This window comes from Mesitornis unicolor, unplaced genomic scaffold, assembly GCF_000695765.1.
Source record: "Mesitornis unicolor isolate BGI_N332 unplaced genomic scaffold, ASM69576v1 scaffold16935, whole genome shotgun sequence".
In the NCBI taxonomy this organism is placed as follows: Eukaryota; Metazoa; Chordata; class Aves; order Mesitornithiformes; family Mesitornithidae; genus Mesitornis; species Mesitornis unicolor.
Genome location: NW_010186328.1, coordinates 1 through 13,626, shown reverse-complemented (window position 1 = coordinate 13,626; position 13,626 = coordinate 1). Strand labels below are relative to the sequence as shown.

The 13,626-nt window shown below is 54.3% G+C and overlaps 1 protein-coding gene across 1 annotated transcript in view; it reads left to right on the top strand.

Moving 5' to 3' along the window:
- The window catches only part of RUSC2 (RUN and SH3 domain containing 2), a 16,240-nt gene extending 4,245 nt beyond the window's left edge, over positions 1-11,995 (top strand). The window contains 11 exon segments of the mRNA XM_010185122.1: positions 1-294; positions 976-1,176; positions 2,360-2,503; positions 3,571-3,647; positions 5,737-5,911; positions 6,722-6,827; positions 7,839-7,885; positions 9,393-10,034; positions 10,037-10,364; positions 11,002-11,175; positions 11,484-11,995. The exon segment at positions 1-294 is cut by the window's left edge and continues 486 nt beyond it. Coding sequence (XP_010183424.1) covers positions 1-294; positions 976-1,176; positions 2,360-2,503; positions 3,571-3,647; positions 5,737-5,911; positions 6,722-6,827; positions 7,839-7,885; positions 9,393-10,034; positions 10,037-10,364; positions 11,002-11,175; positions 11,484-11,664 — 2,369 coding nt within the window. The 3' untranslated portion in view covers positions 11,665-11,995.
- The last annotated feature ends 1,631 nt before the right edge of the window (positions 11,996-13,626 follow it).

Here is a 13,626-nt window from a genome sequence, read left to right as displayed (position 1 = left end):
TGCTCCCCACGAGGTCTTCCCCTGCTGTCAGTGCCATGCAGCCCTCTCAAGCCACCAAAGCTGATGCCCTGAGGCAAAAGGAGAACCCCAGACTGGTTCCCAAGAAGGAGGCGCCACTGGAGCCAAGCCCACCACTCTCCGAGTACCGACTCCACAGTGGGTCCCTGCCACCCCTCTCACTGGGTGGTATGCCCCTGAGCAAAGTGAGAGGCCATGCAGATCCCCACTGGAGAAGTGGCAGTGAGACCAGCAGCTCTGGTCCCCTGAGCAGCATGGGGATACGGCCCTTCAATGGTAGGTACCCGTCTGCCAGGACATGCTAGTCTGGACCATTTCCAGCTCCCTGTGACTATGGCTGCTCCCTATAGTACCACCCTCTCTCATAGCCACAGCCCCGGTCAAAACTGCATCTGGCTACTGCAGTGCCCAAAAGTCCTCACCATCACTTTGCCTACAAAAGAATTCCTACACTAAAAGCATGTCCCTCCAATCTGGACTCCTACACTGTGTCTCCAGAGGGGGCAGAGTGGGCTGCTGGTCTTACAGCACCCCATGCCAGGTGCTTGCACCCCAGACCTGCTCCATTTGCAACTGCCCACAGCCACGAGTTCACCCAGCCTCCACTGCCAAGCTGTTACCGCTGCTGGACTTCTAACTAATGTGCTGTCTCTCTTTCTCTGTCCTTCCTCTTATCCTCTCTCTCCCCATTTCCCCTCCGTGTCCTTCTGCCTGCTCACATCCTCCCATCTGGTGCTCACTGCCTGCGGCATCCTAGCGAACCACCTCTCTCCCCAAGCGCTGAAGTGGCGCGAGTACAGGCGGAGGAACCCCCTGGGTCCGCTGCTGGACTTCTAACTAATGTGCTGTCTCTCTTTCTCTGTCCTTCCTCTTATCCTCTCTCTCCCCATTTCCCCTCCGTGTCCTTCTGCCTGCTCACATCCTCCCATCTGGTGCTCACTGCCTGCGGCATCCTAGCGAACCACCTCTCTCCCCAAGCGCTGAAGTGGCGCGAGTACAGGCGGAGGAACCCCCTGGGTCTGGACCGCGTTTCAGGGCTGTCTGGCTTAGCAGGCAGCCTAGACAGGAGGCAGCAAGAGCCTCGCCTGAATCGGGGGAACCCCATCTTTGAGCTTCCTGGCACTGTCAACACCAGCCACTTCCACTGCAAGCTGAACGGTGCGCACCGGGTCTTGGGAGGTGACCTTGGGGCTCGGGTTCAGGATGGACAGTTCAGCCTGGCTTCATCATGGCTCTGCCTGCTCCGAGCAGGAGGGATGATGCTTCTGCTGACAGTGGGGCTGAGTAGTGCAAGAGGAAGGTGAAAACTGCCTCACTGATGGGTACAACCTATGTCAAGCCTCCCTTCCCCGTGAGCTGAGAGCAGTCAGGTTCAGCTCTGGGCTGGATTGAGGGGGAAAGGGAATGGCCTAGGAGCCTGCTCAGACCTCAGCAAGTGCTTCTGGGTTGTGTCCAGCCTGTAGGTGATGTCTTACACAGGAGTTGTGGCCCTTGGAGATCTCGTGTCTGTGTCCCACAGCGTCTGCCCGTCTGCCCCAACCCTGGCAGCTTGCTAGGTGCTAGGGTGTAGCTTTCATGGGGCAACGGGCAACACTGTTAAGACTCCACATGGCTCTGTCTTCGTGTTTTGCCCTCCCTGTCCTCCCAAACCTGTGCAGGGGCAGACTGCTTTTGGCTGAGCCTTTGAGAGTCCTCCGAGAAGAGCAGTGTGTCTGTCTGCAGGAGGGAGAGCGCTTCTCAGGCCAGCCTCAAGTCATGCAGAGAACTCCTCAAAGCTCCACACCTCACTCTGCCAACTCAAACAGTTTCTCCATCCCTTCTTCATGGGGAGATGCCTAGCACAGAGCTGGGGAATGAATCAGATGGAAATTGAGCACATGAAAGAGTTACTGCAGAAGTCACCCTTTGAAAACAGAGGCCATCCCAGGGTACAGGCAGAAGACATGTAGTTTGTTGCCTGTGCATGCCTGTGTGTGACAAGCAGGGATTCTCTCTGTGCTCTACTTTTGACCCCATGTGCTAGGGCTGTCCTCACAGCAGCCCTCAGTCTGGTGCAGCAAGATTTCCCTTAGCACCACTCCATGAGGGTGAACCTCTCTCAGCATTGTCCAGTGCCCGTGGGCCCCCAGTGAAGCTGGAGATAGATAAGTGACTGTGGGGTTGAACAGTACAGGCTCACACTGCAAACCGTTGCTGGGAAAGTAGCAAGTCTGTAGCTTTGCTGTCCCAGCCTTGGACAGGCCGGGGTGAGGGTAGCTACTGGGAAAAGCAAACAATGTGGGAGATGCTTTGGTGTGAGGGCTTTGGACTGATCCTTCTCCCCACTGTCTTGGCCCTGCAGGACAGTCTATGAGGCAACTCCAGCTTACCTACACTGACTTCTTCCCTGACTACTTCTCGCTAGCAGAGAAGCCCCCTGCTGAGTTCTGCCTCTCCCCAGATGGCAACACAGAGTCCATCTCCATCGACTTGCTGCAGAAGAAGGGTGAGTCCATGCATCTCTTGTGGATGAGAGTGTGGCATCATGCAAACAGTGCTTCTCTCTGTCCCATCTCATCTCTGTAGACATAAAGGTTTCTTTCCCTGCGCTTCTCTAGTGAAGCACCATAACTATATATCCCCCTGGACTGATGGCTGTTTCCACAGCAAGATCTCGTGGTCTCTGCACCGTGCACTGTGCCATGCAGTATGTTTGAGCTGCTTGTCCCAGGAAGCATGATTAAAAAGGTTCTTAAATCCACCAGAAGGGGCAGAGAGCTGGCAGGCACAGGAGTGTGACCCTAAGACAGGGCATGCTGCCACCCCTGTCATGGTATACAAGAGCAGACCTGTGTACCTGTGTGGTGGTGCAGATGTGCTAGCCTGGGATTTTGTTATTTAGGTAAAAGGTCTGTTGGGTCCTACATGGTAATTTTTTTATATAAAAGGGTGGGAGAAGCGCTTCCAAAGCAGGACAAGATACAGCTATGATGAGATCCATGCTAGAGGCAAGGTTGGGGGCTGGGTTGCTGACAGCCGACTTGGTATCATTTCAGAGGCGAGAGACGTGCAGAAAGGTTCCCATGCTTTGTCAGCTGGTGATTACCAGATGGCAGCCCTCCCCTCTACCTCACTTCTGTTCTTCTGTCATACTGATGCAGATGTCAGATTACCCACCACTGGCTTGTAACTGAAAGTCATTGCCAAATGTATGGCTTCTGCTCTGCCACCCTGTAGGGTCAAAGCAGCAGAAGACTCATTGCCTCAGACCCCATCTCTGCTCCCTCGAGGGATGGTGTGTGGAGGTTGTGGTCCCTCATGTCCCTTGGGAATATTTACAGGGTGTCTTATACTTCAGTCAGTTCTAAAGGTTGTCCTACTGTTGGGTTGATAGGTGAGTGTTGGAACCAGCAGGGATAGGTCTGGTGAGGAGTTAAGATGGGCTCTGTGTGGTTTTGGCACATGTGCTGGCATGGGCTTGAAATGCCCTGCCTGATTTCTCCATGAAGTGTTTGGTCCGGGTCTGTCCTAGAAGCTGCTCGGGCAGCTCTCTGACTCGTTCTTTCCTCCTAGGTCTGGTGAAGGCAATCAACACTGCTGTTGACCTGATTGTGGCTCACTTTGGAACCAGCAGGGATCCAGGAGTGAAGGTACCTCTTGTTTTCAGTACCATGAGTGACATGGAGAGGATGGAGAAAGATTGCCTCTCCATTCTCTTCCTGTCAAAAACCACAGGGTATCCAGTGAAGGTAGTAGTACCAAGAACAAACCAAACAAAGGCAGTGGTACACCATGCAGCAGATAGTAAATCTGGACAGTTCTTACTCTATCATGCTGGGGGTGCTAAAAGAGTATGTGGATTTAAGGGAAGATCAGAAAAACACAGGGAAGAGAAAATAATTGGGATCTACATAGGAATAAAGTTCAACTTAGGTTGTCTCTGAGTTGAAAGTAGTTGTAGGCTGTGAGAGTATTAAGTGAAAATATTATATATATTTGCTCTGATTTGACTCTTTTTTATGTACTTACTCATGGGTCTTTCTAAGAAAGGATACCAGGCTTGCTGGACATCTCATCTGATGCAGTACACCAGATGTTTTTTCTCATTACGAGGAGAGTTGTGTCTCCCAGCTCCACACATCCCATGATTCTGTTCTGGCACTGGTGCCAGGTTACAGTGCAGTGTCTCCAGTCCCTTGGTGTGTCATAGGGCTCCATAATGATAAAAAAGTGCATCAGTCATTGTCCACCTGGGGCAGGTGGGCATCCCCTATAGTCGGGTGGGCATCTCCTATAGCCCTTACCATGGACCCACTAGCTTCAGAGTGCATCAAGGTTGCCCATGGGACTGGCTGCATTTGACCTGTGCTCTCCTCATCTCCCATTTCTGGAATAACACAGAAGCATAGCAGGTTTGCTTCTGTTTGTACCAGGCAGTGTTTGCAGTCCTGTGACACCCAGCAAGTTTGCAGTGCCTCCTCTCAATGCCGAATGCTCTGCTTCAGTCAGGGGACTGTGTGGCAGCAATGTGACACTATTTGGACGTGACAACTGCCCTGGAGTGCCATGCCCGCCATGCCCAAGCATATTTGGATGTGACAACTGCCCTGGAGTGCCATCCCCAAGGAGAAACCTGGCTGGGACAGATTCCAAGCCCATTCAATCTTATGTCAGAGCCCAGGGTAATTTGCCCTAATTACAATTGTTGCTGATGCAGAGATTGCTGCGCAGCATAATGGAGCTGTGATTCCCACAGCTTTTTAAGGCTTCAGTGTGAATTTCTTATTCTTGTGGTGTTGGTTTGGGGAGTAATTGCCACATCTCCCCATTCCTTTACTTCCCAGACAACACGGTCGTTTTGATCTGGGGTTTCACTGTGTGTCAGTGCACCAAGGGCTGAGCGTTCACCTGTCGAAAGGCAGCACCCATCCCCGGTGCTCCCACGCTCACTGGATCTGATGGGATTATTCCTGACCTAGAAGTTCAGTCTCAGTTCAGGGCCTCTGTGGACCCATGCCAACTGGCCAGAATAATTCCAGCTCAGCTGGTAAAATCTGTGTCCTGAACACCACTGCCTGGGACCACCAACATGGCATGCAAAGGCTGGGGCTGACCCCTTTGGATAGACTCCTCGACAGCTCAGAGACTGTGCACAGTTGAACATGTCTCCTCTCTGCTGATGCTGGGTTTTTACATGCTTCCTCACCTCAACTTGAGCTCTGTCCATCCATTTTGCCCTCACGCTGTTTATTTATAGTAATCCCTAGGAATTATAGCTCGGCATGTCACTGAGTTAAGTGTTCCTTAACTACTCAGTGCTGGTAATTCTTATGTTGCGTGCTGCTTCCTGCTTCAAAAATAGCACCAAGAAAATCTACAGCAGCAGAAAAATCCCCTACGTTTTCTTCTTCCAGCAGGACAGTCTTGTTATACCCATAGGCAGAACCCGGCATCCCTTCTAATTCGGATATCCTCTTCCCAGGCTGGGATGTTCTCTTCCCAAGCTGTTGCCTCATCCCAGCCTGGGTCAGACCTTGCAGGGAGCAATCCAGAGCTGGTGTATGAGGCAGCAGGGGTGAGGGGATGATTCTGCCTGTTCAGGGAGCTGCTGAGCATCATTGTAGCCTGGATATTGTCTGCTGGGTGTCTGCGGTAGGCAAGTGGGACTGGGCTGTTTGCATGCACCTGTACCTTGTAGAGCAGTTACCAACACTCTCCCTCGTGCCTGTTGTCCCTTAGGCCAAACTTGGGAACAGTTCCGTGAGCCCCAACGTGGGGCATCTCATCCTGAAATACTTGTGCCCTGCTGTCCGGGACATTCTGAGTGACGGGCTCAAGGCTTACGTCCTAGACATGATCATTGGCCAGAGGAGGAACATCCCTTGGAGCGTGGTGGAGGCATCCACCCAGCTAGGTATGAAGGATGTGCAGCAATGCTTATTGCTTTGCAGTATTCCCCTGTTGTATCTGGGAGGTGCTGGGGAAGGGTAAGGATGGGAATGCAAAATACCTGTCTCCCTGCACAGAACAAGGTGCATCTTGACCTCTTGCAAGACAGGAGAGCCACTGCTCTATTCTGCTCAAATATTTATTGTTATTTTCCCTGAAATTCCCAAATTCTCCTGTAATATAACCTAGCAATAAAAAAACCCACAAAAATAAAAACAACAGAAAATAATGCCCTTTTTCCGTGTAAGTTTCCAGGGTGTTTCTAGGCCTTCATCGACATTGTACAAGGCAGTTGTATTCTAGCCTGGTCTGTGAGAAGATCTGCACTCACAGCTCGCTTGGCTCAAGCATGCCCACAATACCTGCACCCTCTGCTAGAACCAGTCTGCACCATGGACTGTGGCAGTGTCTACCATCCATGGTAACTCCTTTGGGAGCTTGCAGATGGCAGGGCCACATTGATTCCTGCATCATGAAGAGATTACATACAAGGCTGGGAAGCCCTCTAGCCTGTCTGTGGCAACTCTCAAGCTCTGGGGCTATTTCTGTGATTGCTGACACCTCTCCCAAAGTTTTGGAGTGGCAATCTGGGACAGACCACAGCCCATCTCCCTTGTGGAGTCTAACGGTTGGGATGGAGTGAGCTTGTTGTTTGGTCAAGGGGCAATGCACATACAGGCATGGGCACCCAGTCTTTGCCAAGATGCTTCTTCCTGTGGTGCCGTTTTGGCTGTGCTGGCCATAACTAATCTTAGCACTTTGCTTCTCTCTGTAGGCCCCTCTACCAAGCTGCTGCACAGCCTCTACAGCAAGATCAGCCAGTACACAGAGCTCACCAACCACACCATGCGCTTCAACGCCTTCATCTTTGGCCTCCTCAAGTAAGCAGGTTCCCTAAGCTGCACGTCCCCCTCCAGGCCTGGCAGCATGTGCTGGTCTTTGACTGCAGGCACACACATTTGCTAGTGAAAGGACTTCAGAAACCTGGGAAGCTGCTCCCCAGCTGTAGGTGAGGGAAGGGAGAAGCTTCCAGAAGGATCAAAACCTACCCTACCAGGCCAGGACTGAGAAGGGGTGGTTGTAGCCCACTGAAGAACATTGTCAGCTTGTTTTAGCCCCAAAACATTAGGTAGGAAGAGTCTGTCTGTCAGGGCTCATACAATGTTGGACATAACATAAATTACTCCTGGAAATCTATGCTTAAATCACTGTTTCCTGGCGCTGTAGTGGATCCTAGGGCATGAGGCTCTGAAGGAGAAATTTCCCTGGTTCAGGACTCAAAGCTGGCCCTTCCAGGTTGGATAAGGAGTGTGCACACTGCGCTCAGTGTTAAACAGAAGGCAGCGATGTCTTTTTGCCAGTGAAGGGATAAGTGCTGGTAGGATGGTATTTCCCCGCTCCTCTCTCATGGTTAGCAAGAGCTCTGGTAGTGGCAACAGGGTCCCCAAGATCTCCAGATGTTAGGTGTCCCCTACAAGGTCTGCCCTACTCTCCCCACCCAGGGTAGCCCAGCCTTTGGGCCAGGCCTGCAGCAGTGGTCTTACATTTGTAGATGATTTGTCTCTTCCACATGAGCCCTTCTCAGCAAAGCTAAGCTCTACCAAGGACATAGGAGACAAATCATGAGGAAACTTGCTGCAAACATGGTTGTTGGGGGTTGTGGTTGCACAGTGCCTCATGTAAAGCAAACTGGATGGTTCCATGACAGGCTGGGTGGCTGTGGTCAGTGATGCTGATGGGAGTGAGCCCCTGTCCTTTCACAAGGTCTTGAGGTTCATGCTGTGTCAGTGCCCTTTTCCAGCCACACTTCTTTGTGTAGAGCAGTGAGGATGAAGGAGTTGAATCGATTTTCACTCTTTCTTTCTTTCTCTGCTTGTTTTCCCTTCCTACAGTATCCGGTCCTTGGAATTCTGGTTCAACCACCTCTACAACCATGAAGGTAAGAGCCTGAGGGCTGTGGGCTGCAGTGGGGGGCAAGTTTTGCATGATGTGGAGCATGGGAGGGACATGCCTTTCTTTTGCTGGTCTCTCAGCTGAGGCTGCTCCCCTCTAATCCCAGAGTACCAGGGAAGTCCCAGCTGGAAGTCCAAGTTCCATACAGCTCCCTCCACCCAAGCCTGGCCAGACATGGCCTTCCGGGCTGCAGCTGGTACCCAAGGCTGTCACCTCCAATGCAGATCCCTCAGTCTACCCGGGGGTGACCAGATCTAACCCTCCACAAATTTCTGGGTTCTCTGCCCAGTGCCTGAGAGCTTTGTATGACTGGAGATGTGCACACTTAGCTGAAACCCTTCAGGCATGGGAAGTGGAAAGAGAAGGAAAGAAGAACCTCCTGACAAACAAAAAGCAGATTTTACTGGATGTATCTGTTTTTTCAGCCAGAAATGTTTCTAGAGCATGCTGGTAGCCCAGCAGCACAGCCAAGCTGCCTAGTAGCTTGGAGCAGCATGACTAAGTGCTGAGTGTGCGGTGACACAGACACCCTGGCCCTGCTGAGTCCCCTCAGCATGCTGCTGGCTCAGCCTGTGCTCAGCCCAGTGCCCCACGCACTGCAGCTTGTGCAGCCCAGTATCTGCTGGGGGGATTGAGGGCTCACAGCAGGCATTCTCCAGGTCTGCATGTGCAGCCAGCACTTCCCTCTGGAGCGGACATGAGAGTAGACTTGTCTTTGTGCTGAGCAGTGCAGCAAAAGAAAGCATCCTGGTTTTTGGAAGCAGGAGGGGACCCATCTGTTTCAAGCTGTCATTAAGAGCTGGAAGTCTGAGCAGAAGCTAGGGCTGTCAGGGTGATGAAGGTGAGCCAAAGCAGTCGGAGATAAGGTGGAAGGCCTCTCTGTCATGTAGGTTTATCTTACTGGGGCCAAATGGCCACAGATCCTCTTTCCTCTCCCTGAGTGAGAGTGAGACCTGACAACAAAGCTGGGATGTGGGGGGCACTGCAGATGTGGCCAAATGACCAGAAAGGTGAATGCTGCAGGTAGAAATGCTCGCCCCTTTTCTGTTGGGGTCCACAGTTCAGCCCAGCCAGCTCCCTGGGAACGCTGCACTCAGCTGTCCCTGACACCTCTCTCTGCAGGGGACTGGCACTGGCCACATCTGCAGCTCCTTGTTCATCTCCAGGAGGTGGGGAAAAGGATTTTAACATCTGCCAACCCTTTGGTGCTCTTTATTATTAATTTATCTTTATTTGCACCCTATTCCCATGGCATTTTGTGGCAGAGGGCATCCCAGTGGTTATTCTGCCTGGCTGCAGGTGCAACTGGAAGCAGGATCTGGGCCTCATAGAGCATCTGGCGCTCCCTGGCCCAGTGCTGAGCCTCACGTTGCAGCCACAGCTGTGACCAAAAACTGGTGTCCAGCTCCTTTCCTCGTAGCTTCAGCAGCTTCTTGGTGGCTTGGCAAAGGTGGAAAGAGCCTCTCTTCTGATTGATGCCTCTTGCCCTACAGATATCATCCTGGCACCCTACCAGCCGGTGGGCTTCTTGTGCCTGTCTCACAGTGTGTGCCAGCCCCTTTTCGAGGAGCTCCTGCTCCTGCTCCAGCCTCTCTCCCTGCTCCCCTTCAACCTGGACCTCCTCTTTGAGCACCACCTGATGCAGATGGGCAAAGAGCAGCAGCAGCAGAAGGAGCTGCTGCGTGTGAAGCAGGACCTGCTGCTTTCTGCACACTCCACCCTGCAGCTGATGCGGACACGGGGCAGCAGTGAGGATCCTGACGGATGCAGCACCGCTCCTGAAGCCTGCCAAGTGGGTGCCAGAGATGGGGACATCTCGCCAGGCCACAGCCCCCAGCAAGCTGTGAGCGAGAGGGTCAAGGGGGTGGGGGCCTCCTGCAGAGATGGTGACAGGGAGGTAGAGCGGAGAAAGATGCGAGAGAGCACGTGGGAGGGGAAGAAGGACAAGCAGGCGGGCTGGTGGTACCAGCTCATGCAGAGCTCTCAGATTTACATTGAGGGTTCGGCTGAAGGCTCTAAGTTCATCCGCTATGAGAAGAAGAAGGCAGCTTTGAATACTGGGCCCAGGTCAGCAGAGACCTGCAAGGCACCGCCCCCCCGTGAAGGGGTGGTGGAGGGTGCAGAGGCTTGCCCCATTGTGAGGAGAGGCCCAAGGCTGCCATCAAGCCAAGTCCTGAAGCTGTGGAAGAGTCCTTGGAAAAGCCCCAGCAGGTGCTGGTCAGTGAAGAGGTGAAGGAACGGAGCTGGCCCTTCTGGATGGGCAGCCCTCCAGACTCGGTGCTTACAGAGCTGAAGCGCAGCAAGGAGAAGGAGACGAGGACTCAGCAAAGAGTGGGAGCAGCAACAGCAGCAGCTGCCCCCCAAGAGGAGAACAGCACCACTGCATCAGAGGTCGGCCAGCCCATCAAGTGGGGACACTTGTTTGGGTCCAGGAAGGTGCAGAAAGAGCCCAGGCAACCAAACAGGTAAGGGCAGGGATGGTTTAGGGCTGGGGAGGGCGGGTTAACCTGAAGTTGTAGCAACACAGCAGAAAGTCGAGCCAGCAGCCAACCGCTGGGGTACACCACAGTGGTACGTCAGAGGCTGTGTGTGAATGGAGAGGTCTGTCATCCCTGCCCAGCCCTACCACACCACCATTCCCTCAGTTCCTACTCTTGCTCAATCCACTTCACAGGCTTTCCTCTTCTGCCTGAGCAATACCACTGCATCAGCTCCTAAGCCCCCTCTCTGGGGCAAGGGCCCCTGCTGCGTGTTCCCCATCATCACATCATCCCTCCCAAAAACACATTGGGAACAGAACATGGAGCCATCCCTGTTGCACACAACAGATGAGGAGAAGGCATGAAGCTGCCCCATGCAGATGAGACCTCCCCACACTGACCTTCCATCTGTACCCTTCCTGCTTCTGCGGCCACTGAAAATGTCCTTCCCGGTCTGGGCCATGGTGTGACTGCAGGATGCTGAACCCTCCCCACTGGGAGACATCCTGGTGACCACAGTGCACTTTGTGCATGGAGCCAGACCTCTACAGCATGACCTTGCTGCTTCTAGCCCCGCATACTTGCTTCCCTGCCACTACCTGCTTCTGTCTCCATCTTGCAGGTTGCCCTCCGGCTGGCTGAGCTTGGACAAGTCCGTGTTCCAGCTGGTGGCCCAGACGGTTGGGGCAAGCATGTGGCGAGAAGCAGCTCCTGAGCCAGAGCCCCTCCGTCCAGAGCCACCTGAAATGCCCCCCGCGGTGCAGCCAGCGCGGGGACTCTCTCCACACCCTCCTTGGTGAGTGGCACCGTGTGGCTGTCCTGCAGGTGCTGGGACATGGGACGCTGGAGTTGGCATGGTTGCCTGGGCCCCTTTGTACCCATGGTTCAGGGCATGGTTGGGGGCAGTGATGCAGCTTGTGCACCCATCCACCACAACCCTGCGGTCTGCAGGTGAGGGAGAGCTGAGGGGCAGCTGGGAGCCTGGTTTGGGAGGGAAGTGGGGGGTGTTTTCCTTGCTCCTCTGTGCCTGTGATGGTCCCTGGGATTCAGTGAGGTGGGCATCCCATGGTGGGCTAACCCTTCCTCCCCTCCCTCTGCCTGCAGTGAGGTGAAAGCTCTTTGCCACCACATTGCCACCGAGGCCGGTCAACTGAGCTTCAACAAAGGGGATATCCTGCAGGTCATCACCAAGGTGGATGGTGACTGGCTGCAGTGCAGCCTCGGCTCCGAGAAGGGACTGGTGCCCATCATGTACGTCACCCACCCGGAGGACGAGGACTATTGACCTGGCTGGGAGGCCAAGCACAGTACCGTGAGCTGCTGGAGCTCCTCTGGGGGAGCCCACCCTGCCAGGGGAACAGACACAGCTTCTTGCTAGTTTCTTACCTTTCTTGCCATTACAGAATACAATAACCATAGGTGGTTCCTTCTTGCTCCTCCTTGTGCAGCTGCCAAAGGCCGACTCGGCCCCCAGGGTCTTCTGAGAGCTGCACCTCATGTTGCCAGGCATCGCCGTGCATGCAGCCACATTGGGGATCGCCCGAGCCCCCTCCACTCCACACCACCTCCCGCAGCCCTAGGCCATGGACTCGTACGTAGCAGGAACCCAAGCAGTCCCTCTTAGGGCAGTGCTGCCCCACTGCTCGGCCCCATTTCATGCTGTAGGGTGCAGGATGCCCCCTCCCTAGAGGTGGCAGTGCCATCTGCAGCCTTCAGCATCCTGGGCATCATCAGTCACAGGGCTGGGAGCACCGTGCAAGGTCCCTGCAAGGCTGGGCTGATCGGTTGCACTGTGGCTTGATGGGGCCTGAAAGGTAGGTTCCCCCACTCTGGAGCAGCCCTGTCCTAACATGTTGTAGTGGTGCCTGGTGGGCTGTATGGGGCCAAGTGGCCTGGCACAGTCACCCTGCGGGCGGGGGCTGTGCCTGGCAACGGCCAGGGGAGGGGGACGGGGTACGTGTGTGTGTGTGGAGCAAAGGGGTGTGTGGGGTCGTGAGGAAGGCGCGTGGATGTTCATTGTTACATAGGCCTGGGATGGGTAGTGCCACCCTGTGTGGAGATGGATGTTTTGGGGGGTGGCCCCATGCCCTCCACACTGAGCAGAGACCCAGTGCCTGGGAAGCCTGGGATGCTCAGTGGAGGGGGGTTGGAGGGGAGGGGTTGAGGGCAGGGTCCCTAACTGGGATGGGGATGCTCTTTGGAGCTGGGGGCAGAGCTCCTGGCAGGTAGATCGGGGGCTGCTCTCAGAGGGAGCTTGGGATCCAGGGAGGGAGGGGTGGTGATCCCCTTGGCACAGGGTTTCTGGTCTTGCTGAGCAGTGCCGTGAGGTTGGGGGGGAGGTGGTGGGGGGAAACACAAGTGTTGTGCACGAGCACAAGGGGCTGCTGGGGGTCCTGGGGTCCTCGGTAGAGGCAATGCCAGTCAACCCTTTCTTGCCATGGTCATGCCGCCCGCTGGTTTGGGGATCCTAACCTGCCTGTCAGGTGGGGAGCAGTGTTCATGAAAGGCCATGCCAGTATTTGTTGCCTTGGCCAGGTTGACACTGTTCACAGCATTGTGCCTGGGCTGGCTTCCCCATGGCAAGGGGTCCTGGTCTTGCAAGGCTCAAGGTTACCTCCTGCTTGTACATCGCTTAGCGGATGTTGCACCATATTTAATTTGTATTTCCCTGTTAGAACAAGGTGTCTCACCTTTATTTATTTCTTTATTTATGATGCATATTAATAAAAAAGGTGCTGATTGAGCTCCCTGCTACCCAGCCTTGTGATTTCAGCCCATTCCTGGGAAGGGGTTGAGGGTGACCTGTGCTGGGACACTGCACTGCAAGCTTTGTCCTGCCTCCACCACAGCCAGCACCAGACCTTCAGAGGAAGATAGATTGCCCCCAGATACCAGATCTGTCAGTTCAGGCTGGCGGGGGTGGGGGGCAGCATGTATCACATTGTCAGATGATGATATGTCGTGAGGAGCCAGCGTTGTTTGAGGTTCCTTATGCATGCTTGCAGGGACCCAAGCAGGTTTCAGACCATTCACACCATTTCTGTCAGGCATCTGCTTCTCCGGGGTGCTCAGGGTGTTGTAAGGTGCCCGTAGGTGCGGCCAAACTGGAACCTGTAACCTGAGGGCAGCGGGGGGAGGTCCTGAGCAGCACGGGAAGAATGGGTTGTGGAGCTGGGACCCAAAGCCTGGGGCAGCCTGGCCATGAGGCTTAGTGGCTGCAGGTCACTCACAAGGAAGGGCTGCAGGG